This window comes from Carcharhinus amblyrhynchos, chromosome 2 (assembly GCF_965287045.1).
Source record: "Carcharhinus amblyrhynchos chromosome 2, sCarAmb.v2.hapA, whole genome shotgun sequence".
Taxonomy (NCBI): domain Eukaryota; kingdom Metazoa; phylum Chordata; class Chondrichthyes; order Carcharhiniformes; family Carcharhinidae; genus Carcharhinus; species Carcharhinus amblyrhynchos.
In genome coordinates, this window is record NC_137325.1 from 12,624,169 (window position 1) to 12,650,747 (window position 26,579).

General features: G+C 41.7%; 1 protein-coding gene across 5 annotated transcripts in view; it reads left to right on the plus strand.

The window, feature by feature from the left end:
* dnajc13 (dnaJ homolog subfamily C member 13) overlaps nt 1–26,579 on the plus strand; it is a 128,787-nt gene that overhangs the window by 93,810 nt on the left and 8,398 nt on the right. For all 5 annotated transcript variants that reach the window (XM_080202262.1, XM_080202253.1, XM_080202271.1 and 2 more), the window contains 11 exons: nt 560–651; nt 4,372–4,471; nt 7,188–7,262; nt 9,499–9,611; nt 11,661–11,830; nt 14,551–14,593; nt 16,853–17,026; nt 19,406–19,585; nt 21,980–22,120; nt 23,690–23,833; nt 25,819–25,918. In XM_080202262.1, coding sequence (XP_080058388.1) covers nt 560–651; nt 4,372–4,471; nt 7,188–7,262; nt 9,499–9,611; nt 11,661–11,830; nt 14,551–14,593; nt 16,853–17,026; nt 19,406–19,585; nt 21,980–22,120; nt 23,690–23,833; nt 25,819–25,918 — 1,332 coding nt within the window. The remainder of the gene's footprint in view (nt 1–559; nt 652–4,371; nt 4,472–7,187; nt 7,263–9,498; nt 9,612–11,660; nt 11,831–14,550; nt 14,594–16,852; nt 17,027–19,405; nt 19,586–21,979; nt 22,121–23,689; nt 23,834–25,818; nt 25,919–26,579) is intronic.

Below are 26,579 nucleotides of genomic sequence, written 5' to 3' on the forward strand. Positions count from 1 at the left end.
CAGTACCCTGTTGCATTTTTTTGCCGAAGGGATTTCATTCAAAGATCCTAACTTTAACATGGTTCATGAAATACAGGTTAGCTGTTGTACAGTAGATATCCCTACTTGAAAACCTGAAACTTATGTTGTAAAAATTTCATTGTCTTGCTCAGATGGTAAACTCTCTCTCTCAAGTTGGAGAGCTTCAACTTAAACTGTTTTGACTGAGAATCTGTGTTTGAATATCTGCCATGGTTATAAATAACCCGGCTTATTGCCCACATTGCAGAATGTTCCAATTTAGTGCATATTAGAATCTGCTTCCCTCCTCAACTGCTATCAAATTAACCACCTTGTAAGTGCAGGATAGGAATGCCTTCTGTTTGCCAGAAGCATATTGGCCAGGTAGTTTGCCGTTTTGGTGGAGAAGCTGAATGCCACTAATTCGCAAACTGCAAAGAAAATGCTTTAGTTCTTAGATTCAACCATGTCGAGTTCTTGTTCTGTGCTGAATCTGTGCCATTTTTTTATACTGGCTCCAGTTTGCATCTGCTGGTCTTCATGTTGAATTTTGTTGCAGGTGCTGAGACTGAATGCGTTGGACATTTTAAATTGATATTCTCTCTCCTCCGAGTGCACGGAGCTGGTCAGGTTCAACAACTTGCCTTGGAGGTAGGTTATGATTTATTGATGCTGCAAGTTGGTTACCCAGTTTTATTTCCCTTGGGGTCCTCTAAGGCTTCAGATTGCCTGCACCTTGAAACAGTTGAGCAACATGACCCCTGGCCGCTTCGTGTTGCACCAAACTGGTCATAAGCAGATGCAAATCTGTACTCCACCACTGGGAATAACATTGATTCACAAAGCTGAACTGCTGTCACCAATCTAGTTATTGTGAAGGTGTGTCCAGAGTTGTTTGTAACTGAGTTGAATTAAACTTCACATTTATGTAGTTCCTGGACTGTTTGAAAATATCCTGAGGCACTTTGTAGAGCATTTGACCTAACCCTTTTAATACTAACAGTAATTAGGATTTTTTGTTATCTGACTAAATCAGCCTGGCTGGCAGATATGTTGTGCTAAATTCAAAGTTTTAATATCTAACCTCAACTGTATATGTCAATGTTAATAAACTCAGCCTTTAGAGCTGGGATTTCTGAGAAAATGAAGCTCTATCTGGAGGAAGGCATTGAAATAGTGCTGTTTCCTGTAGGTCCCCTTCACATTGCTATATATTAGGAGATACATTTGGCTGTAAACCATCAGGGAGGCCATTCCCTGTTCTCCTTCCATTTCACCAATGTTCAGGTGGTAGTGATAGTGTTTCTATTCTTTCATGAGATGCGGGCATTGCTGTCAAAGCAGCAATTGTTGCCCATCCTTAATTGTGCTCGAGAAGGTGGTAGTGAACTGCCACCTTAACTGCTGCCATCCATCTGCAATGCTGTTAGGAAGTGTGTTCCAGGAAGTTGACTTAGTGGCACTGAAAGAACAGTGATATATTTCCAAGCTAAGATGGTTTGTGGCTTGGAGTGGAAGTTGCAGGTTGTGGTGTTCCCATGTGTCTGCTGCCACTTCTTCTATGTGGTAGGGTCACATGTTTGAAAAGTGCTGTGAACATAAGAACATAAGAAATAGGAGCAGGAGTAGGCCATCTAGCCCTTCGAGCCTGCCCCGCCATTCAATAAGATCATGGCTGATCTGAAGTGGCTCAGTTCCACTTTCCCGCTTTCTCCCCATAAGCCTTGCCTGTCAAAAACCTATCTACCTGTGTCTTAAATATATTTAGTGAGGCAGCCTCCACCACTTCAACGGGCAGAGAATTCCAGAGATTCACCACCCTTTGAGTGAAGAAGTTCCTCCTCAACTCTGTTCTAAACTGCAATGCCCCCCCCCCCCCCCCCCCTCCCTTATCTTGAGGCTGTGCCCTCTAGTCCTGCTGTCCTTTCTGAGCAGGAAGAATCTCTCTACCTCTTCCCTATCCATCCCTTTCATTATCTTATACGTCTCTATAAGATTCCCCCCTCATCCTTCTAAACTCCGAGTACAGACCCAGTCTGTTTAGTCTCTCCTCATAGTCTAACCCCCTCATCTCCTGTATCAGCCTAGTGAACCTCCTCTGCACTCCCTCCAAGGCCAAAACATCCTTCTGCAAGTGTAGCGACCAAAACTGCACACAGTACTCCAGCTGCGGCCTCACCAGTGCCCTGTACAGTTGCAGCAAGACCTCCCTGCTTTTATATTCTATCCCCCTCGCTATAAAGGCCAGCATCCCATTTGCCTCCTTGATCACCTACTGCACCTGCAGACTGGGTTTTTGCGACTCATGCACAAGGACCCCCAGGTCCCTCTGCACCATAGCATGCTGCAGCTTCTTGCCCTTTAAATAGTAATCCCTCCTACTATTATTCCTGCCAAAGTGGATAACCTCACACTTGCTAACATTATACTCCATCTGCCAGGTCCTCGCTCACTCGCTCAGCCTATCCAGATCCCTCTGCAGACTTTCCACACCCTCTGCCCAATTTACTTTTCCACTCATCTTTGTGTCATCAGCAAATTTCGTCACCCTACACTCAGCCCCCTCCTCCAGATCATCTATATAAATGGTAAATAGCTGAGGCCCCAGCACCGATCCCTGCGGCACTCTACTAGTCACCAACTAGTTGGCGGAGTCTTGGTGAATTGCTGCATTGCATCTTATAAATGGTGCAGACTGCTACTACTGTGTCAGTGGAGGTGGGAGTGAATATTTAAGGTAGTGGATGGGGTGCAATCAAATGACTGCTTTGTCTTGGTTGATGTCAAGCTTCTTGTGTTGTCGGCGCTGCACTCATCTGAACAAATGGAGAGTATTCCATCATGCTCCTAACTTGTCTATTTGTAGATGGTGGACAGGCTTGGGGTGCAGGAGATAAATTACACTCCATACAATTCCCAGCCTCTGACCTTGTAGCCACAGTGACTAGTCATAGTTTTATGACTAGTTCAGTTTCTGGTCAGTGATAACCCCCAGGCTGTTGATGGAGGCGGATTCTGCAGTGTTATTGCAATTGAATGTCCGGAGGGGGTGATTGAGCTCTCTCGCGTTAAAGATGGGAGCTATATTTTGTACTGTGCCAGTGCTTTAATCTAGCTTGTCAGTTCTATGTGCTGTAACAAATGGCGTTTCAGTCATTAAAAAAGTAACTTTTAAAGCTTGGTGTTTTTATGAAGCATTGCAAAGTGATTTCTGTTTGGTCAAAGATAGTTTCCTCATGATAAGTTCTATATTTTTAAAGAACAGATTGAATCCAGATTTAATTTTAGAAGTATTTGTGTTTAGTTTGGATAATTTTGGTCCTCTGGCTTGGATAAATAATGCTCAATGCAGAAAAGCACGATTATCATTTTGGACAGGTGACTTGTGAATGAACTTGAACTGATCCATTTTGGTAGCAATAACAGCAAAATGGACTATTATTTAAATGGTAAAATTGCAGCATGCTGCTGTGCAGTGACACCTGGCTGTCCTTGTGCAAGAATCACAAGGAGTTGGTTTGCAGGTGCAGCAGGTAATTAAGAAGGCAAAGGAAATCTTGTCCTTCTTTGCTAGAGGGCTGAAGTTTTAAAAACAGGGAGGTTATGTTGCAGCTGTAAAGATGCTGTTGAGGTCACATCTGGAGTACTGTGTACAGTTTTGGCCTCACTTGAGAGGATAAACTGGCACTGGAGGGGTGGCACAGGTGATTCACTAAGTTGATTCCAGAGCTGGGAAGGTTGGCTTATGAGGAGAGACTGAATAGACTGGGGCCATTCAGAAGAATGAGAGGGGATCTTATAGAAACATATAAGGTTATGAAGGGAATAGATAAGACAGAAGCAGGAAAGTTGTTTCCCCTGGCAGATGAAACTAGAACTAGGCAGGCATGGTCTTAAAATAAGGGGGAGCAGATTTAGGATTGAGTTAAGGAGGAACTTCTTCACCCAAAGAGTTGTGAATCTGTGGAATTGCCCAATGAAGCAGTTGAGGCTATCTCATTGAATGCTTTTAAGGCAAGGATAAATAGATTTTTGAACAGTAAAGGAATTAAAGGTTATGGTGAGCGGGCAGGTAAGCAGAGCTGAGTCCACAAAAAGATCAGCTGCGATCTTATTGAATGGTGAAACTGGCTTGATGGGCCAGATGGCCAAATCCTGCCCCTGGTTCTTATGTTGATATGTCTGGTGCAAAAACATTGAAGGGTTTGTAGTATGTTTACTCATGATTGCCCAATTTTAATTTTTATAAAAAGGCATTAAACTTTGCCATTCATTTATAAACAGGCAGTGATCAGTAATATGTTTTTGTTTTTCTGAATACATATGCATGGATTCATAAATGTTTCTGAACATTTTACTGTTATGCCACAGGTAGTGAACATAGTGACAGCTAACCAAGAATGTGTAAATAACATTGCTGAATCATTGGTCCTTTCTAACCTCCTCGTTCTGCTGCATTCATTGCCATCCAGTAAGTATCCCTTCAATAACTCAGAAATGAATTTTTAAAATTTGATTAGTTTATGGGAGCCTTTGCTTTTAGTGGGGAAATTGGATGTTTTTAGCTGGGGGTGGTAAATGTTTAAGCAACAGTTTGTTCACCTGATGGCTCAATTTAATAAGAGTGCTTTATAAAAGGAGCCACCTAGACCAGGTAACAGCCTTTTGAGACTTTGAGTTGGCTGATCTTAGTTGGATTTAGAAGAGAGAGTGTCCCTAGACTTGGAAGGTGGATAATCAGCCAGGGTTCTTGCTCCACATTTATTATCCAGTATCCACTGCTGGAAAGTACATGTGTTGGTTAGAACCGTAGAATTTCTACAGTGCAAAAAGAGGTAATCTGACCCATTGAGTCTGCATCGACTCTTTGGAAGAGTATCCCATTGAGACCCTCTCCTCTCTGCCCTATCCCTGTCACCACCCACACTTACCATCTCTAATCCACACATCTTTGGACTCTGGGAGGAAACTGGAGCACCTGGAGGGAACCTGCTCAGATACAAAAAAAACTATGCAAGCTCCACATGGACATCAACATGGAATCGAACCCAGGTCCAATGCACAGTGAGGCCGTAGTGTGCCAATGAGCTGCCTACTGAAGGCAGAATCCAATTTAAATTTACCATCTAGTCTCGTTAGCTTGCCACGTTTAGTTTCTGATCAGAGCAGAAGGTCACCAGTCCCTTGGATTTGTGAAAAAACAAGGAAATGTTGCAAACTCTTTACAGGTCAGACAGCAACTGTGGACAGAGCAGTATTTGCATTTCAGGTATTGTGTGTTCCTCTGTCATATAACAGGATTGAGACTGAAAACATTTCTCTCTCCACAAATGCTACTTGACTGCTGAACACTTTCAACATTTTCAGTTGATTTCAATTTTTGGCAACTGCAGTGCTTTTTCTCTCCCTGTAATTTGCTACAGCCAAAATGTGTACCTTCAAAACACTGGAGTTGGAAGGGAAATGCTGAGGATCGCTTGTGAGGGAACATGAGGGAATTTTGAAGCTGCACCTTGTCTAGTGAATCAGCCACTAAACTTGCCACTTTTTTCAGCAGGTGCCACCTTAAGCACACTACAACAGTCCTTTTAATGGCAAAATACTGCAAATGCTGGAATCTAAAACAGAAAATGCTGGAAAATCTCAGCAGGTCTGACAGCATCTGTGGAAAAAGAATAAAGCCAATGTTTTGAGTCTGGATGATCCAATGCTAATGTTTCAAATCTGGATAATCCAGTCTTGAAACATTGGCTCTATTCCCTCTCCACAGATGCTGTCAAACCTGTTGAGATTTTCCAGCATTTTCTGTTTTAGTTTCAACCGTTCTTTTGTTGTTCAGCCTATGCCCAAATTCTATAAACAACAAATACTTTCCCCGTTCTTACTCTTTTCTCCTTTCTTTTACCCTTCTCTACTTCTATATGATCCTACTGCTTCCTCACTGCCAAAAAAAGTGTAATATTTACAAATAAAAAAACCTTGCTTTAATTTTTTGCCAACACTCAAATTTTCAACTTGTGTAAAATTGTTTTTATGGTTTAATTTACTTATCCATTTCTCTTCTCTGCTCATTCTTTCCATTTCCTGCCACCATTTCCTTGGGTTACCCACGTTTGAGTCCTCTCCAAATGTTACCCAGCTTAAGCCATTGAATTCACCAGATGCCCTTTCAGTCCAACTGCTTTCTTTTTCTTGATTCCATTCTAAACTGTGCCCAGCTGCCTCAATGCTGCCACCTAAGACTCCAGTCCCAGTCTGTCATAGCCAATCGCTACTCAATCCCATTCCTAGCTCTAACCTGAGTTGGTGTCTTGATTGTCCTGGTCTTAAAAGTAAGACCTAAAAATCAAGAAATAGAGAGGAACACACGAGAACCAACTAGGATTTTGAGAAAGATGAAATAACTAAGAAGAAAAAACACTAACAACATACTATAAAAACCAGTGTGTGGAAAATGGTGGTGAAAAAGTAATAAACACAGGTTGAAACTGGAGGGAACAGGTTAGTCATTTTGGGACTTCAAAATTGGGAAATATTCCAGATAAACAGCATTTTAAAAGGAATTTGAACAAGCTGAAAGGGTAGAAAAAGCAAAATTGTATGAGGAACAGTTGAGGACTCTGGGTCTATACTCGTTGGAGTTTAGAAGGATGAGGGGGGGATCTTATTGAAACTTGCAGGATACTGCGACGCCTAGATAGAGTGGATGTGGAGAGGATGTTTCCACTAGTAGGAAAAGCAAGAACCAGACGGCACAATCTCAGGCAAAATGGATGATCCTTTAAAACAGATGAGGATGAATTTCTTTAGCCAGAGAGTAGTGCATCTGTAGAACTCTTCGCCTAAGAAGGCTGTAGAGGCCAACTTATCTAGTGTCTTTAAGACAGAGATAGGTTCTTGCTTAAGGGGATCAGGGGGTAATGGGGATGAGAATCATATCAGCCATGATTGAGTGGCAGAGTGGACACAATGGGCCGAGTGGCCTAATTCTGCTCCTATGTCTTACGGTCTTATAAAATCACAGATTATGCTAAGTTTAATTTCCTAATGCAATGTATTTGTCACTGAGCCGGAGAGACCGAATGCAGATTGGCTTTAGTTGTTTTTTTCAAAAAGTGTCCTTTGTCATAGATTTTCAAATCCATGTAAAAGAATGTAAGGGAACTTACAATATTACTGTTTCTTAGGTCGACAGCTTGTCCTTGAAACCCTTTATGCTTTGACGTCAAATACAAAGATCATAAAAGAAGCCATGGGGAAAGGTAATGTGATATATTTGATTTTTTTCAACTTATTTTCTGTGAATGGAGGATGGTTAGATTGGATTCCAGGGTATAAATTTGCATCCTCGTACATTGTTACACTTGGAAATAAAGCAGATCCAGTGATTGCCTGTGCTCGATTATGTAAACATTTTGAAATATGTCTCCCCAGTTTTTTTTGCAGCAAGCTGTGGATGTTTGCCTGTAACATGATGCAAGCATGTACATCTAAGTCATTTTTGCAATGTTAATTGTTAGTAACTGAAATGTGACAAATCAAATCAGTGAAAAGAATAGAGATTTGAAATAACAAGACTGCTGCAATTTCCGGGCTATTTTGGTTTTGAGAGTAAATGAGATAAAAATTGATATTTTCAACAAGATTATCTTCCATAGGTAATGAAGTAACAATCTTTTCCGTCCAGCACATACTGCTCCCCATGTACTAAGTTTAAACAGTAAATCACAGCATTTGGTGACATGATTAGTTGGAACACCTACTGTTTAGAAATTGTTGCATTATCCCATTTTTATTATTAGTTTATTAGAACATAAGAAATAGGAGCAGGAGTAGGCCATCTAGCCCTTCGAGCCTGCCCTGCCATTCAATAAGATCATGGCTGATCTGTTGTGGCTCAGTTCCACTTTCCCGCCCTCTCCCCATAACCCTTAATCCCCTCTCTTATCAAGAACCCATCAACCCGCTTCTTAAAAATATTTAGCGAGGCAGCCTCCACCACTTCAACGGGCAGAGAATTCCAGAGATTCACCACCCTTTGAGTGAAGAAGTTCCTCCTCAACTCCGTTCTAAACCGCCTCCCCTTTATCTTGAGGCTGTGCCCCCTAGTCCTACTGTCTTTTTTGAGCGGGAAGAGTCTCTCCACCTCTATCCTATCCATCCCATTCATCATCTTATACGTCTCAATGAGATCTCCCCTCATTCTTCTAAACTCTAGCGAGTACAAGCCTAGTTTATTCAGCCTCTCCTCATAGCTCAATCCCCTCAACTCCGGTATCAGCCTAGTAAACCTCCTCTGCACTCCCTCCAGGGCCAAAATATCCTTGTGCAGGTGCGGCGCCCAAAACTGCACACAGTACTCCAGCTGCGGCCTCACCAATGCCCTATACAGCTGCAGCAAGACCTCCCTACTTTTATATTCAATCCCCCTCGCTATGAAGGCCAGCATCCCATTCGCCTTCCTGACCACCTGCTGCACCTGCAAGCTGGGTTTTTGTGACTCATGCACAAGGACCCCGAGGTCCCTCTGCACTGTCGCCTGCTGCAGTTTTTCGCCACGTAAGTAATAGTCCTTCCTACCATTCTTCCTACCAAAGTGGACCACCTCACACTTGCCAACATTAAATTCCATTTGCCATTTCCTGGCCCATTCGCCCAGCCTATCTAGATCCTTCTGCAGACTCTCCACACCCTCCGCACAATTTGCCTTTCCCCCAATCTTGGTGTCATCAGCAAATTTCGACACCCTGCACTCGGTTCCCTCCTCCAGATCATCTATATAAATGGTAAATAGCTGAGGCCCCAGCACCGACCCCTGGGGCACCCCACTAGTCACCAACCGCCAATCCGAATAGCACCCATTGACCCCCACTCTCTGCCTCCTATTTGACAACCAATCCTCTATCCACGCTAACACCCTACCCCCAACTCCATGTCCCCTGACCTTCTGCAATAACCTCTTGTGAGGTACCTTGTCAAACGCCTTCTGAAAATCCAGAAAGACCACATCCACCGGCTCTCCTCTATCCACTGCCCTAGACACATCCTCATAGAACTCCAGTAAATTCTGGAACTATTCATTTTATTTTTATTTAAGCGTGTATGTCTGATTGGATTGCTAGTGAAGACAATGGTAAAATGTCTGGTGATTGTTGCAGGTGCTTTTCTTTTGAATGCCAGACAGCGTGGAGGGAGCTTTGTGCTGCATTTAATTGCATACTTCAAACAGTAGCACTACGGTCCTTCATTCAGTTCAAAATTTACAATCAAATCTTCACTAGTCTTAGTTGGGCTGAACGTGCATGTCAAATCCTTATTGGTGTCATCTGTTCAATCTCAATTGAATCCCATCTTTTTGGGAAAACTGTCTGAAATCAAGAGATTAACATGTTGTTGAAATTGCCAGTTCAATATTTTTGCATTTGTACCTATTTTATTTGAAACAGTATATTTTTGAGCAGCAAACTTGAAGTTATGTACTGTTCTGCTTCTGTGCAGGTGCCCTTGTATATCTGCTAGACATGTTTTGTAATTCAACTCATCCTCAGGTTCGAGCGCAGACTGCGGAGCTCTTTGCCAAAATGATTACAGACAAACTCTTTGGACCAAAGGTATGTAATTGTTTTAAGCTCCTGGTTGGTTTTGTGAACAGCCAAAACAATTGAAGCAAATATTTTCTTAGTGTTATGAGAACAGTAGTTTATCCCATGTTAGTTTCATGTTTCAGGTAGTTTTTGTTTGCACGTAAAATTTTGAAATTGGGATTGCTAAGGAAACAGTCGAACAAAAAGGCATAAATGTTTGAGGTGTCAACATCTTCAATAACAGTAACTGTGGATTAGCTTGATGCTTTGTGAGAGAAACTGAAGTTACTGGCCGCCTTGATTTGATTTATTATTGTCACATGTATTGGAATACAGCAAAAAAAATTGTTTCTTCATACAGGCAACGTATACTGTTCACAGCATACATAATGGAGAAAGAAAGGGTGCAGAATGTAGTGTTACAGTCACAGCTGGGGTGTAGAGAAAGATCAATTTAAAATAAGAAAAGTCCATTCCAGGGGCGGCATGATGGCACAGTGGTTAGCACTGCTGTCTCTCAACGCCAAGGACCCGGATTCGATTCCGGACTCCAGTCACCGTGTGGAGTTTGCATGTTTTCCCTGTGTCTGTGTGGGTTCCCACCGGGTGCTCCGGTTTCTTCTCTCAGTCCGAAGATGTGCAGGTTTGGTGGATTAGCCATGCTAAATTGCCCCTTAATGCTGGAGACTAGCTAAGATAAATGCACGAGAGTTATGGGGATAGGACCTGGGTGGGATTGTCATTGGTGCAGACTTGATGGGCTTCCTTCTGCACTGTAGAATTCTATGATTTAAAAGTCTGATTGCAGCAGGGAAGAAGTTGTTCTTCAGTTGGTTGATATATGATTTCAGACTTTTGTATCCCTTCCCAGCGGAAGAAGGTGGAAGAGAGTATGTCCTTTGTGCATGGGATTCCTTGATTGTGCTGGCTGTTTTTCCAAGGCAGTGGGAAGTGTAGACAAAGTCAGTGGATGGTATTGCCATTTTGTCGGTGTTAAATCATCGGTATCCAGAAAGTCATACTAGTTTTGCTAGGTGTGTGAAGCCAATGTATTTTTAAAGACTTTGTTTAGCTTGGAGAAGTTGGTGGTTTTAAGCTGGAGTAGTTGCTACTGTTTTCACTTTTTTTTTTAATCTGCCGAACCAAATCCCTTATTATTTTGCCCTTGTTATTAAGTTTTTATACACAGATAAAGAACTTGAATTTTTCCAGCGATTAGTAACAAAACATGGAGTTTGAAGACAAGGGACAAGTTATTCAGTGGACAAGAATTGTGGAGCTTGAGCAATTTCTGGAGATGCAAGAGTTTCATTTCTCCAATGCACCCTTACTGTTTCTTTCTGTCTGAGATTGGCTAATCCTTTATAGGAGAACATCACCAATTCTATCTTTCTGGTGATGAAGTTGGAATAAAGTTCCAGAGAAGAAATTCATATCGGGGCTCCTCTAATTAAATCTTGCTACTCTGGACCTTTCACCCAGGTTTCTTGGCTGTTGTAAATAAATGAGTTCTATGGTATCTTCATTACTGCTGTCATGAACAAGCCAGATATCTCTCTGTTTGCTAGCTACCTGCCAGGGAAGAAAGCTATTTCACAGAATGCAGTTGGGAATTTAGCAGGGTGGCACGGTCGCGCAGTGGTTAGCACCGCTGCCTCACAGCGCAAGTGACCTGTCATCGATTCCAGCCTTGGGTGACTGTGTGGAGTTTGCACATTCTCCCCATGTTTGTGTGGGTTTTCTCCAGGTGCTCCGGTTTCCTCCCACAGTCCAAAGATGTGCAGGTTAGGTAGATTGACCACGCTAAATTGCCCATTAGTGTCCCATGAGATGTAGGTTAGCTGGATTGGCCATGGTAAATGCAAGGAGTTACAGGTATAGCGTGGGGGGAGTGGGCCCCGACAAGATGCTCTTTTGGAGAGTCAGTGCAGACTCGATAGTCCGAATGGCCTCCTGCACTACAGGGATTCTACGGATTCTGTGAAGCTCCTATCTGTTTTCAGTCATCATTGTTTTAATGCTCATGATATGAAGCACACTCAAACTGTATCAGTAACTGTACCACTCCCAATTTAGGTAAGAATCATGTTGACCAAATTTTTACCGAGTGTCTTCATGGATGCCATGAGGGACAATCCTGAAGCATCTGTGCACATATTCGAGGGGACACATGAAAACCCAGAACTGATATGGAATGACAACTCCAGGGAGAAGGTGTCTACAACCATCCGACAAATGGTGCTCGAGTGCGTAAGCTAATGTTGGCACTAATTTCTGAATTCATAGAATGATCTTGTCTGTTCCTATTAATATTGAAGGGAAGTTGTTAATTTTGTGTGCAGAGATGCCCAGCACACATTGAATAATTTGAGGCTCCAGCAGAAGATTTCTTGTAACGTGCAATGTATTTTGTTATTTTGCAATATATTGACAAGAATGCTACCCAATCCACTGTCTGTAGTTTAGGAAAATATATAAATGGCATTAGTGTGAGTACTATTCTAATGGACCTGATTTTTATTTCAATTTGGGGCAGTTTCAAAATATAGAGGCTTTGAAATTATTTGGTGTAATACATACTTGAAATTGTCTAAGAGGTACTTTAATGGTACAATATAAACAGGAAAAGGCAGTGAACATAAGAACAGTAGTAGACCAATCAGCTCCTTGAACTTGTTCGTCACTCAGGACACAGATTGTCCATGATCTGAGTCTGTTTACCCTCCCTGGCTCCATATACCTTAATCATAGAATCCCTACAGTACAGGAGGCGGCCATTCAGGCTATCAAGTCTGTACTGACCACAGTCCCACCCAGGCCCTTTTCTGTAACCCCACATACTTACCTGCTAATCCCCCGACACTAGGGTCAATTTAGCACGACCAATCTATCTAACCCGCACATCTTTGGACTGAGGGGGGAAACCGGGGGAAACCCATGCAGTAATGGGGAGAACGTGCAAACTCCACACAGTGATGCAAGGCCAGAATTGAAGCTGTGAGGCAGCAGTGCTAACCACTGTGCCACAGTGATGACCTTTAGTACCGGATTTAAAATCATAATTGAGCCAGTGTCTCAGCATTTTTTGTCAGGGTTCCACATTTCTACCTTGTTTACTATAAAGGAACTGTTTCTGACGTGTCTCCTGATGACCGGACTGATTTTAAGGCTTTCTGCCAAGCTTCCCATCATTGGCAATGTTTGTCGTCTTTAATGTCTAATATACATAATCTCATCATTTAGCCCTCAGATCCCTGCTAACATTCTGTTGACCTCACTGACCTTCCAAGGCCTTTCTAAGGTGTGGTTTCCCCATTACTCTATACAGTACACCAGATGTGGCCTAATTGGGGTTTTTTTACAGATGTAACCAAGGTTCTAGTCACTTATAATCTAATTCTCTAGAGATAAAGCTTAACGTTCCCTTAGCCTTTTTGAACATTTTTGTGCCTGACCACTGCATTTTGGTGATGTGCACATATTGGTATGGATAGAGAATTGGTTATGATGAAGAGAGTAGGGATTAATAGGGCATTTTCAAGTTGGCAGGCTGTTCCTAGTGGAATGCTGGGCCTCAGCCGTTTACAATTTATATCAACGACTCTATTACTTTTTCTTTTGTTTAAAACTATTGACATCTTGTGCTTTATGAATTTTGTACCACAACTTCTAAGTCTCTCTAGAACACATTGCACAGCTCATCCAATTTGTGCCGACCATTTGATTTTTTTTTCTCTCCCTGGAGCTTATCTTTCCTCCTCAACTCGTGCCCTCAAAATAGCAGAGACATTAACAGAGCAGCTTGGGAACAAGAGGGATGAAATCACGTGATGTTGTGGGAGCTAGAATCCTGGTCTAGTCAATTTTTATGACCAATTTCTTTTAGTTGTGGGAATTGATATACGTTTGTAGCCACAGCATGAGTATCATTTGTGTCAGGAACATGGGAATTCTATGCCCGTTGAAGTGGTGGAGGCTGCCTCGCTAAATATTTTTAAGAAGCGGGTTGATGGGTTCTTGATAAGAGAGGGGATTAAGGGTTATGGGGAGAGGGCGGGAAAGTGGAACTGAGCCACAACAGATCAGCCATGATCTTATTGAATGGCGGGGCAGGCTCGAAGGGCTAGATGGCCTACTCCTGCTCCTATTTCTTATGTTCTTAAGCGCAAAAGTTGGCAAATTCAGCCCTGCTCTTCCACTCAATCAGATCATGACCAATCTCTCCCTGGTGTTAAAGTAGAAAAGTTGACATGGTTTCTCGCTTAAGTTGGGTAGGATGTGAAGAAACAGGATTGTTACTCCCCTTTCTTTTTTCCAGATACTAAAAAGATTACATGGAAAACTGTTGTGGAAAGAATGGTTAAACTAATTGCTTAGCTGAACTGTTAAAATAGGGTCTAAGGTGGATTGTGAATAAAGCTTGAGGGAAATGATGGCAGTAGTTTTGCTTTAGTGGTTTTAAGGTGTAACTTCAAGATTAACTGGTGTCTATTGGAGTTTAATTTAGTCAGACTGGCTGATGTGTGTTAGGCAGGTGCTTTTTCACCCAGAGCCTGGCTTCAATTCACAGTACCCTTGACAGACTTTTTACTTTCTCAATTTGCTCTAAATTTACAACTTTCACCCAAGTCACCAAAAAGCTGGTTTGGAATGGGAAAAAATATCGATTTGATTTATTATTGTCACACATTAGTATACAGTGAAAAGTATTGTTTCTTGCGTGCTGTATACCATGTCTAGTGCAATACAGTCCTATTTAAAGGACAGGCAGAAAGGACAAACAACCTTTGCTGTGCATCTGAAAAATAAACTGGGGTCTCCAGGGCACTGGCCTCAAAATTACCAGTGTTCCGATCCCCACTGCCATCAATAAATTCCCAAGATTCACCATGCAAAATAAAATGTGGCACTGCTTTACCAAAACTGAGACATTTCAACTAAACTCAGCATGTTCTTTCTTTTCAAGCCACTACAAGCAACAGCGTGACAATCCGGATGTGAATTGGAAGGTATGCAGAGATTATATAAATAATAGATTTTTAAGAAGGCAGTACACAAGGATGTATTCTCCTGTAATTTTGATATTGACTTGAGGGGGCCGAATTGACTCAGTTTGAAGAACCATTTCTCTCAAACAATATTTGGGGCCAGAAACAGGCCAGAATACAAACAGTATTTATTTTGACTTGAGTAAAATTCACAGTAATGGTAAAATAACTGGAAATCTTTTCACTTCTTGGTTGCACTTTCCTCCTCATGAGCAAAGGGACAGGAAGAGTGATGAGGATAACAGTATATTGTTGGTTGAATACAACTTTATTTGGTCCCCTCTTTTGGAATCTTGGAATCGTAAAATCCTACAGTGCAGAAGGAGGCCATTTGGCTCATTGAGTCTGTACCGACCACAATCCCAGCCAGGCCCTATCCCCATAACCCCATGCATTTACCATAGTTAGTTCCTCTGACACAAGGGGGCAGTTTAGCATGGCCAATCCATCTAAACCGCACATATTTGGACAATGGGAGGAAACCGGAGCATCCGGAGGAAACCCCACACAGACAGTGACCCAGGCAGGGAATCGAACCCGGGTCCTAGCGCTGTGAGGCAGCAGTGCTAACCATTGTGCCACCATGCTGCCTCATCAGGGAATCAAGTTTGATGTGGACATTGAATGGCACTGAAGACCCATTTTGTGCTCTTCCTGCCTTAGGTCACTATGTTGAATCTCCTTGTTGATGGTAGTCTTTTGACAGAGGTGATTGCCAAGGTGGAACATTTCGCTGACTATGTGGGGATTGATGAGCTTTTTGTTTTGGCAATATTCACAAAGAGGCCGAATTGTCTGAATTGCGTCTTCCAGAAGCTAAGGAAATCCCCTCAGATAGCGTGGCTTTAATCCTTCTAAAGGAGCCTCTGACATGGTCTTCATTTCCAGACAAATCCAAGAAACATGTCGAGAAAAACACCAGGAATTCTTTGCATTAATTGACCTGACCAAAGCATTTGACTCTCTCAATTTTGAGGCTTTGTGGTTTGTGTTCCAAAGATTTGGTTGCCCAAGAAACCTCTTCACAATTCTGTATTTGTTGCATGACATAACTGCAAATGTCTTGGGAGATCTGAAACAGATGCCTTCAAAACCTGGACCTGGCCAAGCAAAGCCCCATACTATGGTGGCACAGTGGTTGGCACTGTTGCCTCACGGTGTCTGGGACCCAGGTTCAATTCCCGGCTTGAGTCACATCTGTGCAGAGTCTGCATGTTCTCCCCGTATCTGTGGGGGTTTCCTCCGGATGCTCCGGTTTCCTCCCACAGTGTAAAATACATGCTAGCTAGGTGCATTGGGCATGATAAATTCTCCCCAGGTGTTTCCGAACAGGCAGCGGAGTGTGGCGACTAGGAGATTTTCACAGTAACTTCACTGTGATGTGAATGTAAGCCTACTTGCGACGCTAATAAATAAACTTTAAACTTTACTATTTACAATCTTACCTGACAGTGGCTATTCACGTCATCAATAATAAAGTGCCTTCTGGTATCAGCATTGAATAATGACTGGATGGAAAGCTCCTTTGCCACCCTCAGGCCAAAACTGCACTGACCACCGTAGAAATGCAATCTCCAGTTTGCAGATGACCGCAGTGTTATTGCTCACTCAGCACCAGATTTTCAAACCTCTGCTGATCTCTTCAGTTCTGCATACAAGAAACTTGGCCTGTCCTTGTCAAAACAGAACTCATGCGTCAACCCACGCTGCGTGCGTACAGGAGAACTTCAAAAAGGCTGCCTATCCACCAAGTCAACTTTAAACTAGTTTAAAATGGAACCCAGAAAGTCAGCAATTCTCATCAATGTCATTGGATGTTGTCACTTCAATGTGTTGGCCACTCCCTGTACGTGGGCAAGGGAGTTTTAGCTAGCTAAATGCTCATCTGTCCATGGTCATAAGGCATGGGCACTTGTTTATGTGCCATTGGAAGAAAGCTTTGCTTCTAACGGACCTTGCATTTTATATGGGATATAATGGGTGGAGCTGAAATAAAATTACATTCGTATATGTCTATCAAATTTGACTGCAGATTATTTGTGTGGGCAAGAAAAGCCACGAGAGATTGCATGTTTAATACATTATTATGAGTAGGCATAAGTTGTAAAATAAATCTCCTACTCTGAATCATGGACTCTGCAATAGCATATGGGTTGTTTGAACTGGTAGGGACGGCAAAGGAGATAATATACTCTTGTGTAAATTGTCCACCCTTTGCAGTTACCTGAAGACTTCACAGTTGTCTACAGTGACGTTGGAGGTGAATTGTCAGTGGGAGGAGTATTCCTGAGGATCTTTATTGCACAACCTGGTTGGGTTCTTCGTAAACCACGGGAATTCCTTGTTGCACTGCTGGAGAAACTCACAGAACTGCTGGAAGCAAATAATCCTCATGTAAGTATAACAATGCAAACATCATTTAATGTCAGTAGTAGTGTACATGCAAAAAAAATAGCCATTTTGTGTGATTGGAAAGTGACTTTTGAACCTTTAGGAATTATTCACACCTGAAATAATTTATCATCAAATGCAACATCAAAATTACAATTGATAATGACTGTCTGTCAGTGCTTTATATGCTCTGTCTGAGGCCAGAACTCTCCATTCACCTGACGAAGAGGGTAACCTTGAAAGCTAGTGAATTTACTATCAAATAAATCGGTTGGACTTAAACCTGGTGTTGTCAGACTTTTTACACAGTTCTGCAGCCCATCTTACAAAGAAAGGGAGTTAGCAGGGTAAATATGTTTTAGTGTTAACCATGTAAATCATTTTTGCACTGAGTGGGTGTATTTAACAGGAAAGACTGATCAGCCTTGAAGCTGTTTTTGGTGGGAGAAACTGAGTTGACTTGATAGAGGTTTTAAATATATTGAAAGTGTTTGATAGAGAGAATGCTTCCAGTTTTGGGTGGAGTGGGTGGTGCTGTGAGTTTAAAACTCCAAACTATCATGCAAAGTAGTCACAAATGTATTTTATAGGCAACTTTTAAGAAATGTCTTCACTTGGAGAGTGGAACTTTCTAATCCATGAAGAGCTTGAGGCAAATAGCATGGATGTATTTAAGCTGGATAGACCATTATAGGAAAAAGGAAGAGAAGGATATCTTGGTGAAAAGGGAGGAGGCCCGTATGTAAAAATACCAGAAACCTTGTGGGTCACATAGCTAATTTCTGAGCTGTAAAATTCTGTGATAATTCTTTGAAATCCTATCTCATATACTGACCTAAAATTCTATTTCTACTCTAAGTTCACAGCAAAGCCAAATGGATTGGCTTTACTATGCATCTGATCTAAATTAGTTGATTTGATTTATTATTGTCACATGTATACAGTGAAAAGTATTGTTTCTTGTGTGCAATGTAGACAAAACAAACCATTCATAGAGAAGGAAACAAGAGCGTGCAGAATGTAGTGTTACAATCATAGTTGGGGTGTACAACTTAACAGGAGGTAGGTCCATTCAAAAGTCTGGCAGCAGGGAAGAAGCTGTTCTTATTCGGTTGATAGGTGTCCTCAAACTTTTGTATCTTTTTCCTGGTGGAAGAGAGAATGTCCGGTGTGCATGGGGTCCTTGATTATGCTGGCTGCTTTGCTGAGGCACTGGAAAGTGTAGAAAGAGCCAAGGAATGGAAGGCTGCTTTGTGTGATGTGATGGGTTGGGCTACATTCACGCCTTTTGTTTCTTGTGGTCTTAGGCAGAGCAGGAGCCATACCAAGCTGTGATACAACCAGAAAGAATGCTTTCTATGGTGCATCCGTAAAAGCTGGTGAGAGATGTTGCTGATGTGCCAAGTTTCCTTAGTCTTCTGAGAAAGAGAGGGGTTTCTTAACTATAGTGTCAGCATGGAGGACCAGGACAGGTTGTTGGTTATCTGGACACCTAAAAAATCTTGAAGCTTTTGACCATTTCTACTTCATCTCCACTGATGTAAATGGGGGTATATTCTCCTTCACGCTTCCTGAAGTCGATGACAACCTCCTTCATTATGTTGACATTGAGGGAGAGATTATTGTCATCGCACCAGATTCTCTACCTCATTCCTGCACTCTGTCTCATCATTGTTTGAGATCTGACCCACTATGGTGGTGTCATCAGCAAACTTAAAAATTGAGTTGGAGGGGAATGTGGCCACAGTCGTAGGTGTACAAGGAACATACGGGGCTGAGAATGCAGCCTTGTGGGGCACTGGTGTTGAGGATAATTGTGGAGGAGGTGTTGTTGCCTATCCTTACTGATTGTGGGTTAGGACATTCAGGATCCAGTTGCAGAGAGATTTTCTGACTTTGTCAGTTTTCTGTAGGGAGATTGCATGGGACAGGCAGCCTGGTTGGATTGAAAGGCTTTTTATAAAATTATAAAAGCCCTACAGTGCAATAGAAGACCATTCAGCCCATCAAGCTGCACTGATGATAATCCCACCCAGGCCTTATCCTCATAACCCCATGCATTTATCCTGCTAGTCCCACTGACATTAAGGGGCAACATAGAATAGCATGTCAACCTAGCCTGGAGTATGGGAGGAAATTGGAACACCCAAAGGAAACCCACACAGACATGGAGAGAAGCACAGTCAGTCACCCAAAACGCAATTGAACCTGGATCCCTGATACTGTGAAGCAGCAGTGCTAACCACTGCCACCTAAATTATTGTTCTTTCTTTTATTGTTTGTGTACATCTTTGTCTCAACAGGTTACATTCCACAAACTCAGTGAGAAGTGAAAGCCCATGTGTTGCACATGTTATTAATTGGTGTCTCTTTTTTGCACAGGGTGAAACCTTAGAAACAGTTACCACAGCAACAGTCTGCCTCTTTCATTCCCAGCCGCAGCTAGCAGACCAGGTACCTCCATTAGGCCACCTTCCTAAAGTTATTCAGGCTCTGAACCACAAAAACAATGTCATCCCCAAGTCATCAATCCGGGTCATTCATGCACTTTCTGACAATGAGGTAAAGATTTATTTTAATTTGGTCCTTAAATATTGACTTTATTTTTAGCTTTTAGTTTTTAATGATTGGATTTTGATCATAGTTACCGAAACCTTCATTGCATTTGGTGGATTTGTTTTATGTCATTTAAGTAACAAGTGCTTATTCACCCTCACTTATCAGTTCAAATTTTGCATTGCTATCGATGCAATTTTATTATTTGTCCTGCAAGATGCCTTCCACTGTCAAGCTCATTCGGTCTCTTATCTGAAATATGTATTTAATATGTGGTATATTGATATTCAGAGTAAGCAATCCTTAGTATATGGAGTAAAGCAGGGTAGATAATCCCTCCTATAACTGCTACTGGATGAGTTTCACTACACTTCATATCACTGCAGAAGATTAATAATATTGGCCTTTTAGGCATCTCCTTCTAACTGATAAAACCATTGCACAGGTTTATTACATAATCATTTACAAAAATAAACTGTATAAGTGAGGCACTTGATCATGCCCAGAATTTGTGATTGAATATTTCTGAGAAAACACTCCATCTTATTTCTCTGCAAAAACAGAATGCATTCTTTGTCCAACTTAGACAAATGTAAGCTCACAGTCACTAAGACAAACACAGTTGTTTATATGTGAAGAAAGCTGACTTGTATATTCATGTCATTGTTTGTGAAGTGGGTATGGTTTGAAGACTAGTCTGTCAAAGGAAGTTGCCTAAAAACAATGCAAATAATGTTTATAACCAATAAACTCATAGCAATGAAATGATTCCTGTGGGGTGGTTTTGATGGGTGTGTTTATTAAATTGGACAATTTAATGCAATTGGAACTCCTACTTGATATTACTATTTTTCAAAGTATCTTAATCTATTTAAGCAGAAATTAGTTATTTTCTTTCCACGACTAATCCCAATGAAATACAGGACATGTTCATTCAGCATATAGGTTATTAGTTGTTTTGCTTCTGAGAATCTGTGAAAATTAATCTCCTATTATAACTACTGTTTTGCATCAAACTTCCCGTATCTGAATATTCAGACACCCCACTACTTTCTCATTGCTATAGGATCTGTAGGCAACTCCCACCAATCTTGCACCTTTTTGTTTGAACAAAGAAATTGATGGAATTGCTACCTCCAGCTCGCTCATAACTGATATATCTTCTGTCGCTAACACGACAATTAATTTTATCAATATGACTAGATTTTCCAATTTCCCTGTCATTTTTTTAAAGATCTCATAACTTAGAATATTTTTCTGCCAATCATAACTAGCTGTTAACTAAATCTTAATGATTGTCATTCCCTGTAAACTAAAATTTTGCTTCAGATTTGCTGGTTTTACTCCTTACCCTGTTTTCATTTATGTACAGAAATCTTACTGGGGCAATGTCCTACCATACCCCTCTTCCCTGATGCTGTTTTTCTAGCATCTTTTTGCTTATCACACTTGTTTTTTTGTCACTTCTTCTGTTATGTTTCTATCAGTAATTTCCTGTTTTTTTTTCCTGAACTTAATTTTGCCTTTTAACACTTTATGACCTGGATTCTGCTATTTTGCTATCCTGTGGCACGGTGACATAGTCGTTAACACTGCTGCCTCTCGGTGCCGGGGGTTCGATTCCGGTCTCGGGTGACTGGTGTGGAGTTTGAACATTCTCCCTGTGTCTGCACTGGTTTCTTTCCACAGTCCAAAGATGTGCAGGTTAGATGAATTGGCCGTGTTAAATTGCCCCTTAGTGTCAGGAGAGGTTAGCAGAGTAAATACGTGCAGTTACGGGACTAGGTGGGTTTATTTTCGGTGCAAGCCAGATGGCGGCCTCCTGCACTGTAGGGATTCTGGCTCTGATTTTTAAAAAACTTGTATTTCTATCTCAGCACCCTCATTCCCCCACTCAATCCTCTGTACTGGTGTAAAAGTCCTTTTCACTGAGCGTACAACTTCTAGCCTGACTCAGATGTAATACAGTGGTGTAGTTCCTGCCTGTTCCAGTACTGGAGCCTTCAACCACACGCGCGTGCACACAGCTGCCCTTCCCGTGGGCTTCCTCCTTATCTTCACACAGAACAAGCATGTTGTATTTATTGGACAGGGTCAGATTCTGTGGTCCGATGGCATCAATCACTAGCAGGAAGGGGGAGAATTGGAAAATAGACACTGCCCACATACAAGTGACTCTTGTCAATTTGTTTGCTGGTGTGGATTGTCAAGTCCAAGCAGTTTGTGTCTATTATTTAAAGAAGCGACTTCTGAATAAAGTTGTCCAAAGTATTCCAGTGACAGATGATCAATACCTGTTATTTAATAATGAATTCCCCTTTGGTGTTAGTGTTAGCATCTGAGAAATAATGAAGTGGTGACTTTTGCAGCTTTACTGACAATTTAATCCTTTTTCTTAAGTTGTGTGTCCGAGCCATGGCAATGCTAGAAACTATCGGGCCTTTGATGAATGGAATGAAGGTGCGATCAGATATGGTAGGCCTCGCCTCGGAATCTCTGAATCGAATGTTCCAGAAGGAACAGACTGACTTGGTAGCGCAGGTGGGTAACCCTTTGTTAGAGAATTTCATGAATTTGAGTTGTTTATTGGATTGACAGTTGCACTTTTCCTAGAAGGAAAATACTAATTAATTTCTCAAAGTGTTAGTGCTGTCTTATGGATATAATCGTTGTCCATTTTTGGCTTTGTCTTGCTCTAGCTGTTGCTATAACACCTGGTTTAGTGATCACACAGATTGTGAGCACATCTAGAAGCATGTTGATTATTCTCTTATCTCACCCCCTAACCCCTCCCCCAAATCTCTCCTTGAAGATCTCCATTACTGACACATAGTTCTCTGGCACCAAAATCCCTCTAACTCCCACAGCAGGTCTATTCTTGAGGAGCAAACCTGATGCAAATTATTATTGAATGTAGCAATGTGGAAAAATGTCCCTTGAGATGTAAAAGTAGGTGCTGAACCAGAGAAAGTGTTATTGGGGTGAACAAAAGCTTAATCCAGTGATTCCCTTTTCAGCAGAGTATTTGAGAGACAAGTGGGTGGTTGTGGATCATGTTCAGTGTGGGAGCTTAAAAAGCTTAAGGCCTATTGGCCAGTAGTGGGGCAAGGGAGCTATACAAAATACATTGTGGTATGTGGAACTAGGGAGGGGTCAAATCGTAAACCTGAGGGTAAGAATTTTAAACTGGGGCCATTGGATGAGTGAAATGTCAGCAGGGCCTGAAGTATTGAATGTGAGAGACCTGGTGCCAGATATGATGCAGTATAGTCAGCAGAATTATGGCTTACCTGAAATTAACCAAGAAGGGCACATGCGAGGCCAGGCAGGAGTATTGGAAATGGCAGGCATAAGTAGAAAAGGGTGTCCAGGTTGGGTGTGAATGTTATTGGCAGATGAGCTTTCATGGGACGGAGACTGGCAATGTTAGGGAGGTAAAAGTACAAATTGTTAGAGAAAATATGGGTCAGAGCCTTGTAAGATGCTGAAATTGCAAGCAGTCGGGTACAACCTGAGATGATGGCTGGGAAGGAGAGTAGAATCAGCAGATTATTGTCAATGCTGGGGGGAAGGAAAGGACAATAACTTCAGTCTTCCCAATGGTGACTGGAGAGTACTGAGGTTCATTTTCTCCTGAGTATTGAAGAAACAGTTTTACAACACAATATACTAATGGTGTATCTTTCCTTTTCCTGTACAATTGAAATTTCAATGAAACAATACAAATTGTATTTCAGAATAGTGAGCTAGCACTCATATATCCTATTGTTCTGTACATCTGTGAGCTCGCCACGCTTTCCTGTGTTATAAACAACACACAAGCAGTCATGAACACTCTTCCTTGAGGGTGTATTTAGCAATCTTAGTCTGCAAATGGCTCAAGTTGGTGATCTGGAAGTTTACAGTCCAATCCTCATCTCTACTTTTCACTGCTGATGGATGTCTAATGGAATGCATTAGCAATGTTTGAATTGTAATTTAGTTTAAAATGAAATGCTACCCAATTATCTGTTGTTGTTGTTGTTTGTGCAACACTCTCTTTACTGCTAAATTCTTAGACTTCGTCTGCCCTGTGATTGCTGTATGTGAGATTGGTAATTTTTTTTGAAGGGTCTGAAAGTGGAGTTGGTGCCATATCTCCTGCGGCTATTGGAAGGAATAGGACTTGAGAAGGTTGAAAACCAAGCTGCCACGAAAGCCCAGATCGTAAATGCTCTTAAGTCGATGACGAGGAGTCTTCAGTATGGTGAACAGGTTAGATTTCTTCACGTTCATTCATAGGCATCCAATGTGTGGTCTAGCGTTGAGAAAGCAATGTCCCCATTGCTTGGGCAATAATCTTAGATACCTGCCAACTTAAAAAAATCTAAGCAAATGGGGGGGAACAGCCTTGAAAATGGCACTAAGTTTAAAATGTATTTATTAGTGTCACAAGTAGGTTTACATTAACACAGCAATGAAGTTACTGAGAAAAATCCCATAGTCGCCACACTCCGCTGCCTGTTTGGGTACACTGAGGGACAATTTAGTCAGGCTAATGCACCTAGCTAGCATGGGCCTTCGGACTGTGGGAGGAAACCCACACAGACATGGGGACAATGTGCAGACTCTGCACAGACAGTGTCCCAAGTCAGGAATCAAACCTAGGTCCCTGGTGCTGCGGGGCAGCAGTGCTAACCACTGTGCCGCTGCTAATATTTTCTTCAGACCTTGACCTCTTATTTTTAATCCAGTTTCCGAAGAAAATGATGGAAGAATGACCATGTTTAAAAGAACTGTAGAAAAAGAGTATAGTTTGAATTGGAGAGAACTTGTTTAATGTATGTGCATATTAGCGATTGATTACGGAGAACCTATTACACTGATAGCTTATTTGTACTTCCCAACTCCTATTGTGATCAGTGCAGTCAATAGTACTGATCACATTCCAGAAAAACTATTAAACTGTTAATTTCTAGAGTTGCTCACGCAGATGCCAAAGAACCCAAATCTGAATGCCCTTGCTGCTGCATACCAAGTGGCATTTTAAACGGCTGCTTTCTCCTCTTCGTTTTTTTTAGCCATTGACCACCCTTTCATATTCTCCCAAGGATGAATCTGACCATGGATTTTGCTTTTATCATCTGTTTAAAGTGCTGCTCAGCTCATAAATACATTACTCAGCTGCTGTGAAACAATTGAGTGCATTCAACTCAGGGCCGCTCTGGGATTCTGAGGAACTGATCTATGAATCATGATTTTGACACATAGCCTTAAAGTAGCACTAACCGGAAGCATTTCTGGGCTATGGTGATCAGTGGGGCAGTTGGCCAAACTAATCTCATTGGTCACATTCCACCTTTTATTTCTTTGTGACATTCTGCTTTGGTCATATGAGCATAAGAATTACAGAATACTACAGTGCAGAAGAGGGCCATTTGGTTCATTGAGCCTACACCAAAAATGATCTCACCCAGGACCTATCCCTGTAACCTCCACATATTTACCCTGCTAATTCCCCTGATACTAAGACAATTTAGCATGGTCTAACCCGCATATCTTTGGACTGTGGGAGCAACCCAGAGGAAACCCATGCAGACACGGGGAGAATGTGCAAACTCCACACAGTCACCCAAGGCCAGAATTGAATCCAGGTCCTTGGTGCTGAGGAGCAGCAGTGCGAACCACTGTGTCGCCCTCACAGCATGGTTCTTGAAGAGCCCACCAGTGAGCTGTGCCTCAAATATCTTGAGTAGTGATGCTGTTGGTCTCTGCAGGTAACATGTTGCTCCCCTATGTGTAATAATCTAATATACATAAGGTACCTCAATGACCCATGTCTGCATACAGTTAAACCATGGGATATCTCAAAGAAATAAAAACACCGGCTTCTGCAAAAGCACAGCAGCTCGCTCAGATATAATTCTTGAACTGACAAGATTCGGACCAGTACGTTTCCTGCAATTTTATTTTGACCATTCATAGCAGGAGGTTCCCAAGATCAGATGGGGAAATCCTGTTCTAATTATTCCATGGTGTATGAAAAATAATTCCTGTTGTTGTCTTTGTACTTACCCTTCTGGCCCTTGATCTAGTAACATTGGGTTTAAATGTTAACTAGACGGCTGCTGTGTAAATGTCTTTGAAAAGTTCCATATTAGTATTTCTGGCATAAGTTACATTTGGCAAAATAGCGTGGTTTTCATTCATCCCATCCTGGGAAGCTGGCTGAAACATGTTTAAACAACTGTCTTGTTTAGGTGAATGAAATCCTGTCTCGTTCCTCTGTGTGGAGTGCCTTTAAAGACCAGAAGCATGATTTGTTCATCTCTGAATCGCAAACAGCGGGATATCTTACAGGTGAGTAAGAGCCTGACTAGTCTGTTAGATTTGAGATGAAAGACAGCTGGTAATTATGAAATCCTACGGCACATGTTTCACAGGTAAGCAGCTGCTTCAAGATGTTTAAAGGAAGTTTTTTATATGGGTCTCTGTGCTGCATTTAAAGTTTACTTGGTGTTTTTGTTTGGAATGTATATGGAAATTTAGGATCATTTTTTAATTCATTTGAGACATGGGTGTCGCTGGCTGTCCACCTTTATATTGCCCCATCCCTAATTGCCTTTGAAATTAAGTGGCTTGCTAAGCCATTTCAGAAGGTAGTTGAGAGTCAGCCACATTGCTGTGGCTCTGGAGTCACATGTAGGCCAGTTCAGGTAAGGATGGCAGATTTCCATCCCTAAGGGACATCATTGAACCAGATGAGTTTTTTTGACAATTCGACAATGGTTTCATGGTCATCATTAGATTCTTAATTCCAGATATTCGAATGTTGTTTAGGGAGTAGGGGGCAAAGAACATCTTTCTGCTCTTTAAATGTTGGTCGGTCCAAATTGCATGCAACCAAGCCCCACTAATTTGTGGCTGGTTTTAGTTTCTTCAGTATTTGAACTTGGTCTTGAGAAAACAAAAGATTTTTAATTTGAGCAATGACTTAAAAAAATAAAATGTAACTGCTATT